Source organism: Octodon degus, unplaced genomic scaffold (assembly GCF_000260255.1).
Source record: "Octodon degus isolate 3935 unplaced genomic scaffold, OctDeg1.0 scaffold00254, whole genome shotgun sequence".
In the NCBI taxonomy this organism is placed as follows: Eukaryota; Metazoa; Chordata; class Mammalia; order Rodentia; family Octodontidae; genus Octodon; species Octodon degus.
In genome coordinates, this window is record NW_004524830.1 from 1,236,040 (window position 1) to 1,247,906 (window position 11,867).

The window sequence follows — 11,867 nt, forward strand, 5'->3', positions numbered from 1 at the left end:
TGGGGAGTTTTCCCTAGCCAGGATGAAGAAAGGGGAAGCCAGGCATGGTGGTGCATGCCTGTAATCCCAGCACTCAGGAGGCGGAGGCAGAACTGTGAGTATGAGATCACCCCAGGCTACAAAGTGAGCTCCGGACCAGCCTGGGAGACTCTGTCTTAAAAAGCCCAGCCCTACCCCCAAGACAAAAAGGGAGGACAGGGCAGCCAGAACCAAGGAGGCTCAGTGGCAGACGGCAGAAGGAGTACCTGAGCCCAGGGAGGATGAGGGTTATGGCATGTCCCTAGGACATCTGCAATGTCACTAAGACACCCAGCTAGCTGGCTTGCAATTCAAGGTCTACTGCTGTATTTGCAGCCAGCTCTACTGGCTATCATACAAATTACAGGTGCAGAATCTACAGCAACATAAACAAGATAAAAAGCATTTGTTCTATGGAAACTAAGGTGAATGCTCTGGTGAGGTTAAAAGGCACAAAGACCGAAAAGCTGATGCATGGTCCAGAATGGGAGAGACAGCCATCTAGGAGGATTCTAGGTGCTGACTGTCCTTGGCTGCTTGGGAGCCTTTGTTCTACTACGAAGAACCAAGCAGTCCAGACCCTGTGTCCATCTGGGTGAGTGATACGAAGTTATCGAGAAAGTTGATTCACTAAGCACTAATGACACTGAGATGGGACGAACGCACCTGAAGGTCCCTCTGTAACAAAATCTTTGTGGTACAGAAGCATCTTTTTCGGAGGTGCTGAGGATGGAACCCCAGGCTAAGGGTGCAGCAGACAAGTGCTCTACACCATGCTGTGGCCCTAACCCAGAAGTCTCCTGGCTCTCTGTGCACTGCCACCCCTACCTCCGCCCCCACCCCCCGTTGCCCCGGCTCTCACCATGGACTCCTTCCGCAGGTCACTGTACATCTTGGCCACCTTGTCCTGGTCCATCTGGTTCAGTTTTGGGTGGACCCTCTCCTTGGCATAGATGATGTACTTTTTTAGTACCTCCTGCGGCAGTGGCTCCACACCATATGTATTGGGCATGGGGGGCTCCTGGGCACCATTGGCCAGCCCCTCATCCTCTTTGTTGCTGGGGTGGTGGCGGACGTGGCTGCCGACCACAAAGCGGGCCAGCATCTCATCCTGCACAGGGTCCACAGTGTCCCTCACAACACACAGGATGTCAAAACGGGAAATGATGGGCTCTGTGAGGTCCACGTTCTCTGAGAAGGTCAGTGAGGGGTCATAGCGTCCCCCTGAAACACAAGGAGTCTGTCAGGTCAGTGCCCCCAGACCGACCTTTTCAACCCTAAACACCCTTCCCAAGCCCAGCCTCATGGGAAGAAGCAAAGGCACTGAGGCAGACAAGGAACCGTGCCTGTGCTGAGTGACCCTAATGGGCATGACTGGACAGAAGGCAACTCCCCAGAAAGGACCTAAAGGACCTACAGAGTAGAGGAGACAACACTGGGCTCTGTAACTTCCCACCCTAGCCAGCTCAGGCTGGGAACCAGACTTTTCCCCTCAGTCCTGAAAACACCCAAAAGAGGTGCTGAAAGCCAGACTCCCAAACTGTGAGGTACCCTCAGACCTGTGCTCCTCAGCACTGGAGTCTGGATCACGTAGGGCCTACTCAGCCCAGCGTACCTATGGGGTTGGCAGCTGCAATGACAGTGCAGCGGGCCTGTAGGGAGGTGACGATGCCGGCCTTGGAGATGGATATGCTCTGCTGCTCCATGGCTTCATGGATGCTGGTCCTGTCCTGGTCGTTCATCTGTGAGACACCCAGGTCTGGCCTTTAGCATGCATGCACTGGACTACCATGTCTGTCAGTTGTGCCTCCCAGGAAGGCCTCACCCTGACTCCTACCAGCCCACCTGGCCCAGGGCCCTACCTTGTCAAACTCATCAATGAGACACACGCCCCGGTCAGCTAGAACCAGTGCTCCAGCCTCCAAGGTCCACTCCCTGCTGACTGGATGCCGCTGCACATAGGCCGTCAGCCCCACTGCCGAGGCGCCCTGGCCTGTGGTAAAAATTGCCCGGCTGGACACCTTCTCGACGTACTTGAGGAACTGAGACTTTGCCGTTCCTGGGTCTCCACACAGCAGCACATTGATGTCACCTCGCACTTTGTGCTTCCCACCTGGCAGACGGGAATGAAAGTAGTGGGGATGGGAAAGGGGGTGAGGGGTGCAGGCTCTAGCTGGTGCCCTGATGTTTCTCAACCTGTGTGTCAGCATGGCCAAGGCATGGTCTTGGTAGGAAGGATGCAGGTCTGGGACCAATGACCCTAAGCTGGCCACTTAAGGCAGAGAGACACTGGCCTGAGTCTCATGACGGTACAGATAAAACGTTCTCTGTGAAAAGGGGAAATCAGAAATAGATTTCTCTAGAGAAAGAGCTGAGTCCACTAATACCCTCACCACGTGAAGAAGGAACATGCTAGGCACATGCTAACATGAAGGTGCCAAAGACAGAGTAGGAAGAGGGCAGTGGGATGTTTTTCCATGCACAAGAAATCCCAGGCATGCTGCACTGGCCACACCAAGCTGATGGGAAGATGACCCACGAGCGGAAGGGACTGGGACAAGGAGCACCTGTCAGGGTCCCTGCAGGTTCACCAGTGACCTAATGTACACATGAACTGAGAGCACTTACCTGGTCTCATCTTGCTTTTTGGGATTTTTGTTTTTGACAAAGCGTCACTGTATAGTTCAGGCTGTCCTTGGACTATGTAGCTCAGGCTGCCCTAGAACTCGAGGGTAATTCTCCTGCCTCCGCCTCTTTAAGTGCTGGGATTGCAGGGATGTACCACAACTCCGGCTAATCTAACTCTGTTCCCCTATGAAGTAGCCACACAGGACTTGGCTGTCTTTTTATGCAACCTTTCTCCCAGCAGCCAGGAGTCCTATCTTGTACTGCAGAACACAGGAGGCTGACCCCCCAAAGGAAACGGATACCTCTGAAGCGGGCAGAGGGAGAGGGCTGAACGTTGCTTACCTGGGTTCTTGGGTTCTCCTCCAAATAGAGCCAGGGCCAGGCCTCTCTTGATGTCCTCATGGCCATAGATGGAAGGTGCGATGCTAGCAAAGATCTGGGAGGAAGGAGAGGACCATGGAATTGGGGCCCAACCGGCTGAGCACACAGCCCTGGCTGCTGTAATTCCTCAGGCCGTGTCCCACTGTGCCCTGATGCTGGTCCTTGGCTCTCCCCAAGAACCACAGACCTCAAGGTGGAAGAGCCTCAGCCTGACCCTCCATTCAGCTGTGGTTTGGAAAGCACTTTCCCAAGACTGCAGGCCAACAGCCATGCCTGGGAGCTTGCACCCTGCAGCAGCACCCGAGGCAGCCTGTGCCCAACGCTCACGCGCATCAGCATGGGAATGGTGCTCCCAGTTTACACCGGGATAAGCGAGTGGGACTGTTCACTGGGTGCCAACCTGGGCCCAGACATAAACAGGATTAACAAGGCACAGGTGCATAAAGGGGGCCCTCTTTCAAATTCAGTGAGGGAGGGAGAGACCAGAAGAAGCAAAATCTGCAAGCATTTTAAAGACTGAACTAAAGACAGCAGAGCAGTTCCTTGCTGGCAGGGCACAACCCTGTGCCTGAGCACAGCTATTCCGACTGTTTTCAGCCTCCCTGGCTGTCCCAGCACCACAAACAAGAGGAAGTACTTCAATACTTCTGTACTCCACCGGTACTCCATAGGGAGCACCATCCCTTGAAAGGAAATATACTTCCCAAGGGCTTTTTGGAGAATGGCTGATTCCAGGCCTGGGGCAGTGTTATGGGTTGCCTCTAGTTGCCCACACCAGCAAGCTTCACAGTCAGGGGGTGGCTTCTGGAGTTTGTGATTGAGTCTTGATCCAATGCTGGGATTATGGGTGTGGATGCTACACCCCAGCCCTGGGGCAGACAGGGCATCACAATGTAGGACTGCCAACGGCTGAGCTGCTGCTACTCCCTCTGAAAGGAAAGGCTGCCCTCTGCCACGTGCTGCTCTCCACCTTGCGGCCAGCCAGGTATGGACTGAAACCTCCAGTAACTGAGCTAAATAAACTTTCCTTCCTTCATTTTGGATGTCGGGTATTTGTCCCAGCAACAAGAGAAGAGTAACTGAGACCGGCAGGAAATGTACCAGCTCAGCCTGTGGTGCCTTCTACCAGAGGAAAAGAAACCAAGGGGCAACCAGAGTCACATCAGCAGGACGGAGACAGCAACAACAGCGTCAGAGGCAACAGGACCCTGAACACCGGAACACAAGGACAACAGCGCTGACAGTGCTTATGCTGATGTCACCTGCTTGGGACAATGCTACCTCCTCATTTTGAATACTAGTCAGTCCTGCCAATCTTAGAATAGCTCTACCCATAGGTGATACCAGTGAATGCAGAAAAGCCCATCTTCAGGGAAGTTCCCCACCAAATACATGCAGGTTTACAATAAAAAATGCTTGGAGCAAGCCCCAAGTGCTGGTGGACTTAGTGGTCCTGACAGCAGCTATGACACAACCTGTGCCACCTCAGAGGAGTCCAGAGGGATTATCAAGCTGGAGGGCCAAGGTGTGGCTCCACAGCAGAATGCTGTCTTAGCTCCAGGGCTCCTGGATTCAGTCCTAGTGTAGGGGGTGGGGAACCCCAACCTCAGTATCTGACCACGCATCCGCAGAAAATGCAGGTGACAGGGGCCTCTGTACCAGACACAGCAACCAGGCTACTGCATGTAACCTCCATAAAAACTGCAAGGCAAAAGAAAGAGCCGCACAGCCTTAGATGGGGAGACTGAGATGGACCACATTTACATTGCCTCCAAGCTATTAAAAAAGAATGGATGAAGCAGGTATGTCGGTGGCCAACTGCAATCCCAGTGCTCTGGAAGGCTGAGGCAGGATTCAAAGTTTGAGCTCTGGCTGGGTAACTGACAATTAGAAGAACTGTTTCAAAATTTTATTAAAAATAAGGGTGTAGGAGGCCAGGGAGACAGCTCAGAAGCTTAAGCACCTGCCTGGCAAGTGCAAGGTCCTGAGCTCAATTCCAAAAAAAAAAAAGTATAGGGTTATAGCTTAGTTAAAAGATGTTTTAGCTGGGAGTGGCAGCTCATGCCTATAATGCCAGCATTCAGGAGGCTGAGGCAGAAGGATCGTTGGGAGTTCAAGACTAGCCTGGCTACAGAGTGAGCTCAAGGGCAGCCTCAGTTGCCTAACAAGACCCTGTCTCAAAAAGATAAAAAAAAAAAAAAAAAAGAAGGTGGTGCTCCACCCTTTGCTCTCTCACCTTTCACCTGCGCTCCCACACCAGCCCCTTCACTTTTGCCTTCCCAGCTACAACACCTTGAGCTACTAAACTTCTGTCCATCATAAATTACTGCGTCTCTGTTATCCTGCTGTAACAGTACAAATCAACTAAGGCATAGAATTGTAACAGCTGAGCAGTGTGGTGCACACCAGTAATTCCAGCACTGAGGGAGTGTGAGGCAGGATAGCTAAGTTCAAGTCCTGCCTGGGAAACTTAGTGAGACTCTGTCTCAAAATAACCACTAGAAAGGCCTGAGGATGTCAATCAATGGTGACAGTCTCCTGAGTTCAAGTGCCAGTACCACAAAAGTGAAGAAATAAACATTATCTTGTAACAAAAATTTTCTGAATGTGCACCAGGCACCAAGCTGTGCTGTATGCCCCACAGAACTCAACATTAGCAAAGTGAACTCATAATCCTTGGTGTGGACTGTGAATCTGCAGTGTGTCCAAAATCTCAGGCCCTGTGCACAGGTGGCCCTCAGAGGTGATAGATCACAAGGAAGCCTGTGAGGCCCAACCCAATGAGTCCACAGCTAAGCAGGCTGCGGAGGTGGGGACAGCTGGAGGGTGTAGGAGACTCCAGTCCTGGCCCAATTTTCAGTCTCCTTCACAAGGGAGGGAGGCTACACATCCCCACCCCCAGCCATCAAGTTCTGACATGGCCATAAAGCAATGCAAGCGCCTGGCCTTGACTCTCAGAAAACTCTTGAATTTATGGGCCAAAATAAGCCCTTCTTCCTGTGAGCCACTTACCTCAGCTATCTGGTCACAGCAACAGCAAGCATGCATACCAGCCCCTGGAGCAGCCCCCTAGGAGCACACACTCAAGCAGGCTGCACCTTGCATGTGACCGCGAGAACATCGGGGGACCCATTCTGCCTCAGCATACTCATTGAGAATTAGGCACAGCTCAAACCAATACTATAAGAAGGTGGTGGTGAATCTATAGCGCTCGTGCTGAGTGGGCTATGTCACTGAAAGCTCTAAAAGGCTCGCCATTGTTCTAGGTGCTGTTTTGTGAAAATCAGCTGAACAGGGCCAAGTGGATCCACCATGCACAGTAAGCACAAGGACTCAGGCTGCGGATGTAGCTTAGTAGCTCAGTGCTTCCCTGGCCTGCACAAGGCCAAGTTCAACCTCCGGTACCATAATAAGGACAAAAAGCAAAGTGCAGTGATCCCTGTTAACCTGTGCACTGCCTGGGGAAGGCAGGCGGAGTTCTCCATGTGCCTCTCCTGCTCGCCACCACCATGTGCTGTCAGGGCTGCTGGGCCCCAACTTCCCTGGGCCCAGCTCCTTGCTGGCAGGACAACAAAGGAGAGCAACAGGCTCATCCACCAGCCCAGGTGGCCAGTGAATAATGGTGGTGTCTGTGCCACCTCACCAAAGCCAGTTAATAAGCCCGGTTTCCCACCATTCAGAGACAGGGCAGCCAAGGCCGAGGCCACACCATGCTCTCCCAGAGGACAGGCAGAGTGATACCCTTCCCCTGGACAGGGGCCTCCACCAAGCCACAGGAACCATGCTCCACCCCAGGAATTCGTGTGCAGGGTGAGGCTCTAGGGATAGCTGAAGGAGAGAGGACGAGCCCAACGCCACCCTCCACCTACCTTCTCCCCAATCTGCTGGTCCTTGGAGAGGCTGGTAATCATTTTCACATCCTCATCAGTCAGCTCTCCAACGGCCACCTTGTTGTCCTTCTTGGCCACGTGGTTGGCCAGGATGACTGTGGCAAACACTGGAAAGCCATTGGTAGTGTTGAGGGAGCCGTCATAGTTGTTGTGGTAGATGCCGGTGAGTTCCTAGGAGAGGGAGAGGACAGGGAGGGTCAGGACTCACACGCTACTTTCTCCAGCTCTCCCTACTACATGCACCACTGCGAGAAAACTAGGACTGAACTGCTAGCGTGGATCTACAGCATGCCCCAAGAGCACATGGCTAAAGAGTTAGGTCACAGGAGCAAACCCTGAAGGGACACTGGACACAGTCCCTTCGTGCACCTGTTGATCACAAGGTGATCAGGCTTCCTGCACCACACCCCCAGCCACGATGTGATGCTACAGGCTCAAAGTAGCAGGTCCAAATGACCAGGGCAGAGCACTCTGAAACTCAGCCAGAACGCATCTTTTCTCATTTTGATTGATTATCAAAGAACAGAAAGCTGAGGAACGCAGAAACCTGTTGTTCCAACCAGCTGGTCCACTGCAAAGAAGAGGTCTCTGCCTCAGTGGTTCAAGAACTGACCTCAGTATCAGCTCCTGGTCACCATAACCCTGGGGCTCCCAAAGGTCGCAGCAGACACACCAATTCCTATGCACTGGGCAGCCTCCCGGCACACTGCTGGCTACTTACGATCTCATCCCCAGGTTTACAGCTGTCCACCAGGTCAGCGAGGAGGATGGCATCCTTGGAGCGAGGCAGCCGGCCGGCCGCCACTTTGCCTGGGCTCTCCTGGATCCGGATGCGTTGGTAGTTCTGATAGACGGTCTGTGTGGGAAGAAGGGGACGTCATGGGCCCTGCTCTGCAAGCCACAGGCCTTGCTCTGCTCCAGGAACCTCCTCATCCTGTCACTGACCTTGACCTCAGTCCACAGGAAGGCAGAGAAGCGGCATTATTATTCCTGCCTCCTAACTAGGAAACAGAGCTAAAATAGCAAGGAACAAGTCCATGGTGACACAGCATATTAGTAGATAGTCCCCATGCCTGCCACCAGACTTCAGGACATCCCAGTGTCAGGCTCAAACAGTGCCCATTCCCATGGCACGGCTCAGCTATGTGAGCACGGATGCCAGAGCCAGGGCACCTGGGTTCAAATACTGGCTGCGTACAAAGCCCTGTGACCTGGGCAGGGAACTTTCTTTCTATCCCTGCTCTGCAGAATGAGGATGCCGATACTGTGACTGCAAGCTTGTGGGGAGAGCAGGTCAGGTGCATGCACAAAGCACCTAAACAATGCCTACTGGGGAAGTTACACTCTGCCTGTGCTGTGCCGAAACCTAGTGTCCACTGTTTCACTCACTGCCAGAAAGGAGGCAGCATGTTGCAGTTAGGTAAGAGCGTGCCCACGGCCCATGTGGTCAAGGACCAGTTGGTCTCCAGCCCGTGGCACTCCCAGCAGGTCCTGAACACTGGGGCCAGTCCTCAGAGGGGACTGGGGACATCAGTGTCCTAATCTCTCTGGTGTCCCTGCTCCATGGCATGCTCCATGCCAAGCCCAGCCACCCCCAGACCAAGACCCAAAACTGAGCCAGAGTAAACCTCTCCTCCTTGTAAGTTGATTTGCTCAGACATTTTATTACACCAGTGAAATAGTGACTAGCGCACATGACACAGCCTTAAGCCTACAATGTGCACCAACATCCCTGGGCCCTAAGCAGAGGCTGCTTCCCAGCGGGGCCTCATTCAGTTCCTTCTCCAGACACCAACTCAGAGGTGACAGTGGCACTCGCCTCACACAGAATGATGAAGTCTAAGTCCTACGAAGGACTATGTGTATTTTAGCACTACTTGCTTATCCTCCAAGAGTCATTGCACCAGCTCCCTAGGAGCAGAGCTGAATCTGTCCTGTGACTCAGGAAGAAGTAGGGCCTGCACACCAAGCAGTGCCCAATGGCCAGGGAGGATCCTGGGAGGAGACACAGCTGCTGAACGCAGCTTTGTGATGCATCACCCGAGCCAGCCGGCACCTAGGCACTTCCTGTCCAACAGCTGGATAACTCTCAGAACTGCAGAAGGGATGAGCAGTGGGTATCTGAACCACAAGGTTGCACCAGGACATCCAAGAACAAAGACACAGAAGCTGTGCCTAAGACTTCAGAGCCAGGCCAGCACACCTGTCACCCAGCTATTCCAGAGGCTGGGACAAAAAGATAGCAAGTTCTAGGCCAACCTGGGTAAAATGATCCCTGTGCGAGACAGAAATAGAAAGCTAGTGCCTGAAGAGGTGGCCAGAAGAGAATAGGGCCCCATTCACCTGTTTCAAGAAAAGCCAGGTACTTGGACGTTTTGGGTACAACTGTCTGATATTATAACACTGGCTTGAATCTTGACACTCCTGTGCAGGCCTATCTACAGAAGCCCTGAGAGTCAGCACAAGGGGACCCAAGACAGGAAGGACGGTGGGCAGCAGAACCACATGCTCTCACCTCCTCCATGTTGACTTCGAAAGGTCCCAGGGACTGGCACTCGGGACAGGAGCCTGGCTTCACTTCCTGGTTCTGGGACTGGCAGAAAGGCCCGAGCACGAAGTTGCACTTGTTGCAGTTGTACTTGACCATGCTGAGCTGTGGCAGCACGCCTGTGCAGCTAGTTACCACGCCACTCGTGCGGATCAGCTGGTTCAGGTGCAGCTGCCTGGGGGGAGCTGGAATGTCAGGACCCCTGACTGGACCCCCGAGGACCCATTCCTTCACTCCCTTGGCCTCCCTGTGCACCCTGCTCCAGCCCCTGCTCTCAGTTCACCTCAGCGAGCGCAGTTCCTCCACTAGGGGCAGGTGGGAGATGCGGACGTGGATGTGGCTCGCAATGCGGTCATACTTGGGGTACATGGCCAGCACTACTTCCAGGGCAGCCTCATCAAAGATCTGCAGCAGTTCAGCCGGTGCCTCAGGGAGGAAGTAAGCCAAGACATGCTCGCGGGCTGCCAGGTCCTCATAGTTCACCACCAGGCTCTCACGGTTCTCTAAGGCAGGCAGAAACTTGGTAGGGGCCATGCTGGCCTACGGAGGAGTCTCCCCATTACTAGGATGTCCACATGAGCAAGGCTGACAGCCAAATGGCCACCGAACCCAAATGCCCAGCCTCCTCCTTAGCTCTGCAAGTTAGCCAAGCAATACAAGCCAGGCATCATCCACTTGCCATTCTGTCAGGTGGGCGTATCCCACTGAGGAAGACTGCTGCGACGACGATAACATGGTAACAGAAGGCCTATAGGGCCATAATCCCAGAAGACCACAAGGCTCAGAGGGAAAACCTATAGACAGGCTCTGCCACACACGGAGCAAAGGGAGACGAAACTGCAGGAAACACAGTCTGTGCGTTCCCGTCAAAGCCAACACCTACCACATAGAAAAGCACCACTACTTCTCTCGAGATAGGGTCTTGATCAGTTAATAAGTTGCCCCAGTGAGGCTAGAACTCAAGATCTTCCTGTCTCAGCCTCCCAACTAGCCAGGACTGCAGCCTGGCTTGTGTTGCTTCTTCCTGATCCCTCAAGGAGCTAGGAGTGTAGCTCAATAGTAGAGTATATGCTTAATTAACATACGCAAGTGCCCTGAGCTCCACCCCCCCCCCAAAAAAGAAAGTTAAATTACATGAATTGTATCTAACATCTGCCCACATTTAAAATCAAAAACCATGGGGTAGGGATGAGGACCTAGTACGGCTTCTCAGTATATGTGTGCTCCTCAGAAAAATGGACACCTCGGTTCCTGTCTAACTGTGGACAGATATATCACCCAGTGTTCCCTGCCAGAATGGGGACATACCTTTGCACATGTCACTGATACGCTCCTTGAAGACATTGTGGCCATGGCTGTCCACGTGGGTGCGCAGGAAGTTCTTGAAGCGATGGTGGATCTCCAGCCGGGGCCCTGCCATGCTCACCCACTCGCGCACGGAGTGGCCCTTGAGGTCCTCCAGGTTCTCAATGCTCTCAATCATCTCCTCATCCTCCTCACCCACCTCCGTGGCCCGCTCTACCTGGCGGCGCTTGCGACTGGGGCGTTCCTCATCCTCCTCATCACTGTCTAGGGGTGTGGGAGAGGGACAACTCGGGTATAGTCTCTCCTGGCATACTTCCCACCTCCTTGGATTCCCTCCAGCACTGCAGAAGACCAAACTTACCATACAGGAGTCCTCGGCGCATACGTCCCAGGCCCCGGCCAGCCTCTCGGTCACGCTGTCGCATGACTCTCTCAGCTGCTTCCCTCTGACTGGCTGTGAGCTCCTCTACGTCCTCATCATCTAGGGCCAGCCCTTCAGCCTCATAGGTGTCCAGCTCAGGGATGGCACGGTAATCCCTGACAGAGCCCCAAATGGAAGCAGTTAGTCCTCAAACACCCACCCAGAAAATAAGCCTGATCCTCAAGGCTGAGGAGAACCTAGCCTGACCAGGCCAGGAGCCTACAGGTATGGACACAAGCTTCAAAACAGAAACCTAACTCTATAACCTTTAATATGTGTCTATAAATGTTTCCCACACATGGTCTGGTACAAATTAGATACACTAAATGTTGGCTGACAGAATCTCAATCTTGACTCATCCAACCCAATCCCATACAAGTTTTCTTTGAAAAGTCACAAGTTGGCACCTCTTGTCGTGATTCTTCAGGAGACCTCTAGATCCCCTGGGATGCAAATAGAGGGTCTGGTCTTTCCCACTGACAGCAAGCTAAACAGATCTGCACTGTGGCTCATGAATCTGTCTCCTTGCATGCTCTGGGCCAAGCCACACTCATAAGAGCGTCATCAGATTCATCTCCCCAGGGCTGGAGAGATGGCTCAGTGGTCTAAAGCACCTACTTAGAACAAGCTTAGCAAAAGCATCAGGGACCTTGGTTCAATCCCCCAGCACCACATG

The 11,867-nt window shown here is 53.2% G+C and overlaps 1 protein-coding gene across 1 annotated transcript in view; it reads right to left on the minus strand.

Moving 5' to 3' along the window:
• Window positions 1-219: 219 nt before the first annotated feature.
• Mcm2 (minichromosome maintenance complex component 2) overlaps window positions 220-11,867 on the minus strand; it is a 12,809-nt gene continuing 1,161 nt past the window's right edge. The window contains exons 3-13 of the mRNA XM_023706383.1: window positions 11,132-11,255; window positions 10,774-11,034; window positions 9,749-9,968; window positions 9,433-9,640; window positions 7,639-7,773; window positions 6,897-7,088; window positions 2,989-3,082; window positions 1,881-2,131; window positions 1,634-1,760; window positions 847-1,242; window positions 220-245 (exon numbers count right to left, since the gene is read on the minus strand). Of these exons, the coding sequence (XP_023562151.1) occupies window positions 220-245; window positions 847-1,242; window positions 1,634-1,760; window positions 1,881-2,131; window positions 2,989-3,082; window positions 6,897-7,088; window positions 7,639-7,773; window positions 9,433-9,640; window positions 9,749-9,968; window positions 10,774-11,034; window positions 11,132-11,255 (2,034 nt within the window). The remainder of the gene's footprint in view (window positions 246-846; window positions 1,243-1,633; window positions 1,761-1,880; window positions 2,132-2,988; window positions 3,083-6,896; window positions 7,089-7,638; window positions 7,774-9,432; window positions 9,641-9,748; window positions 9,969-10,773; window positions 11,035-11,131; window positions 11,256-11,867) is intronic.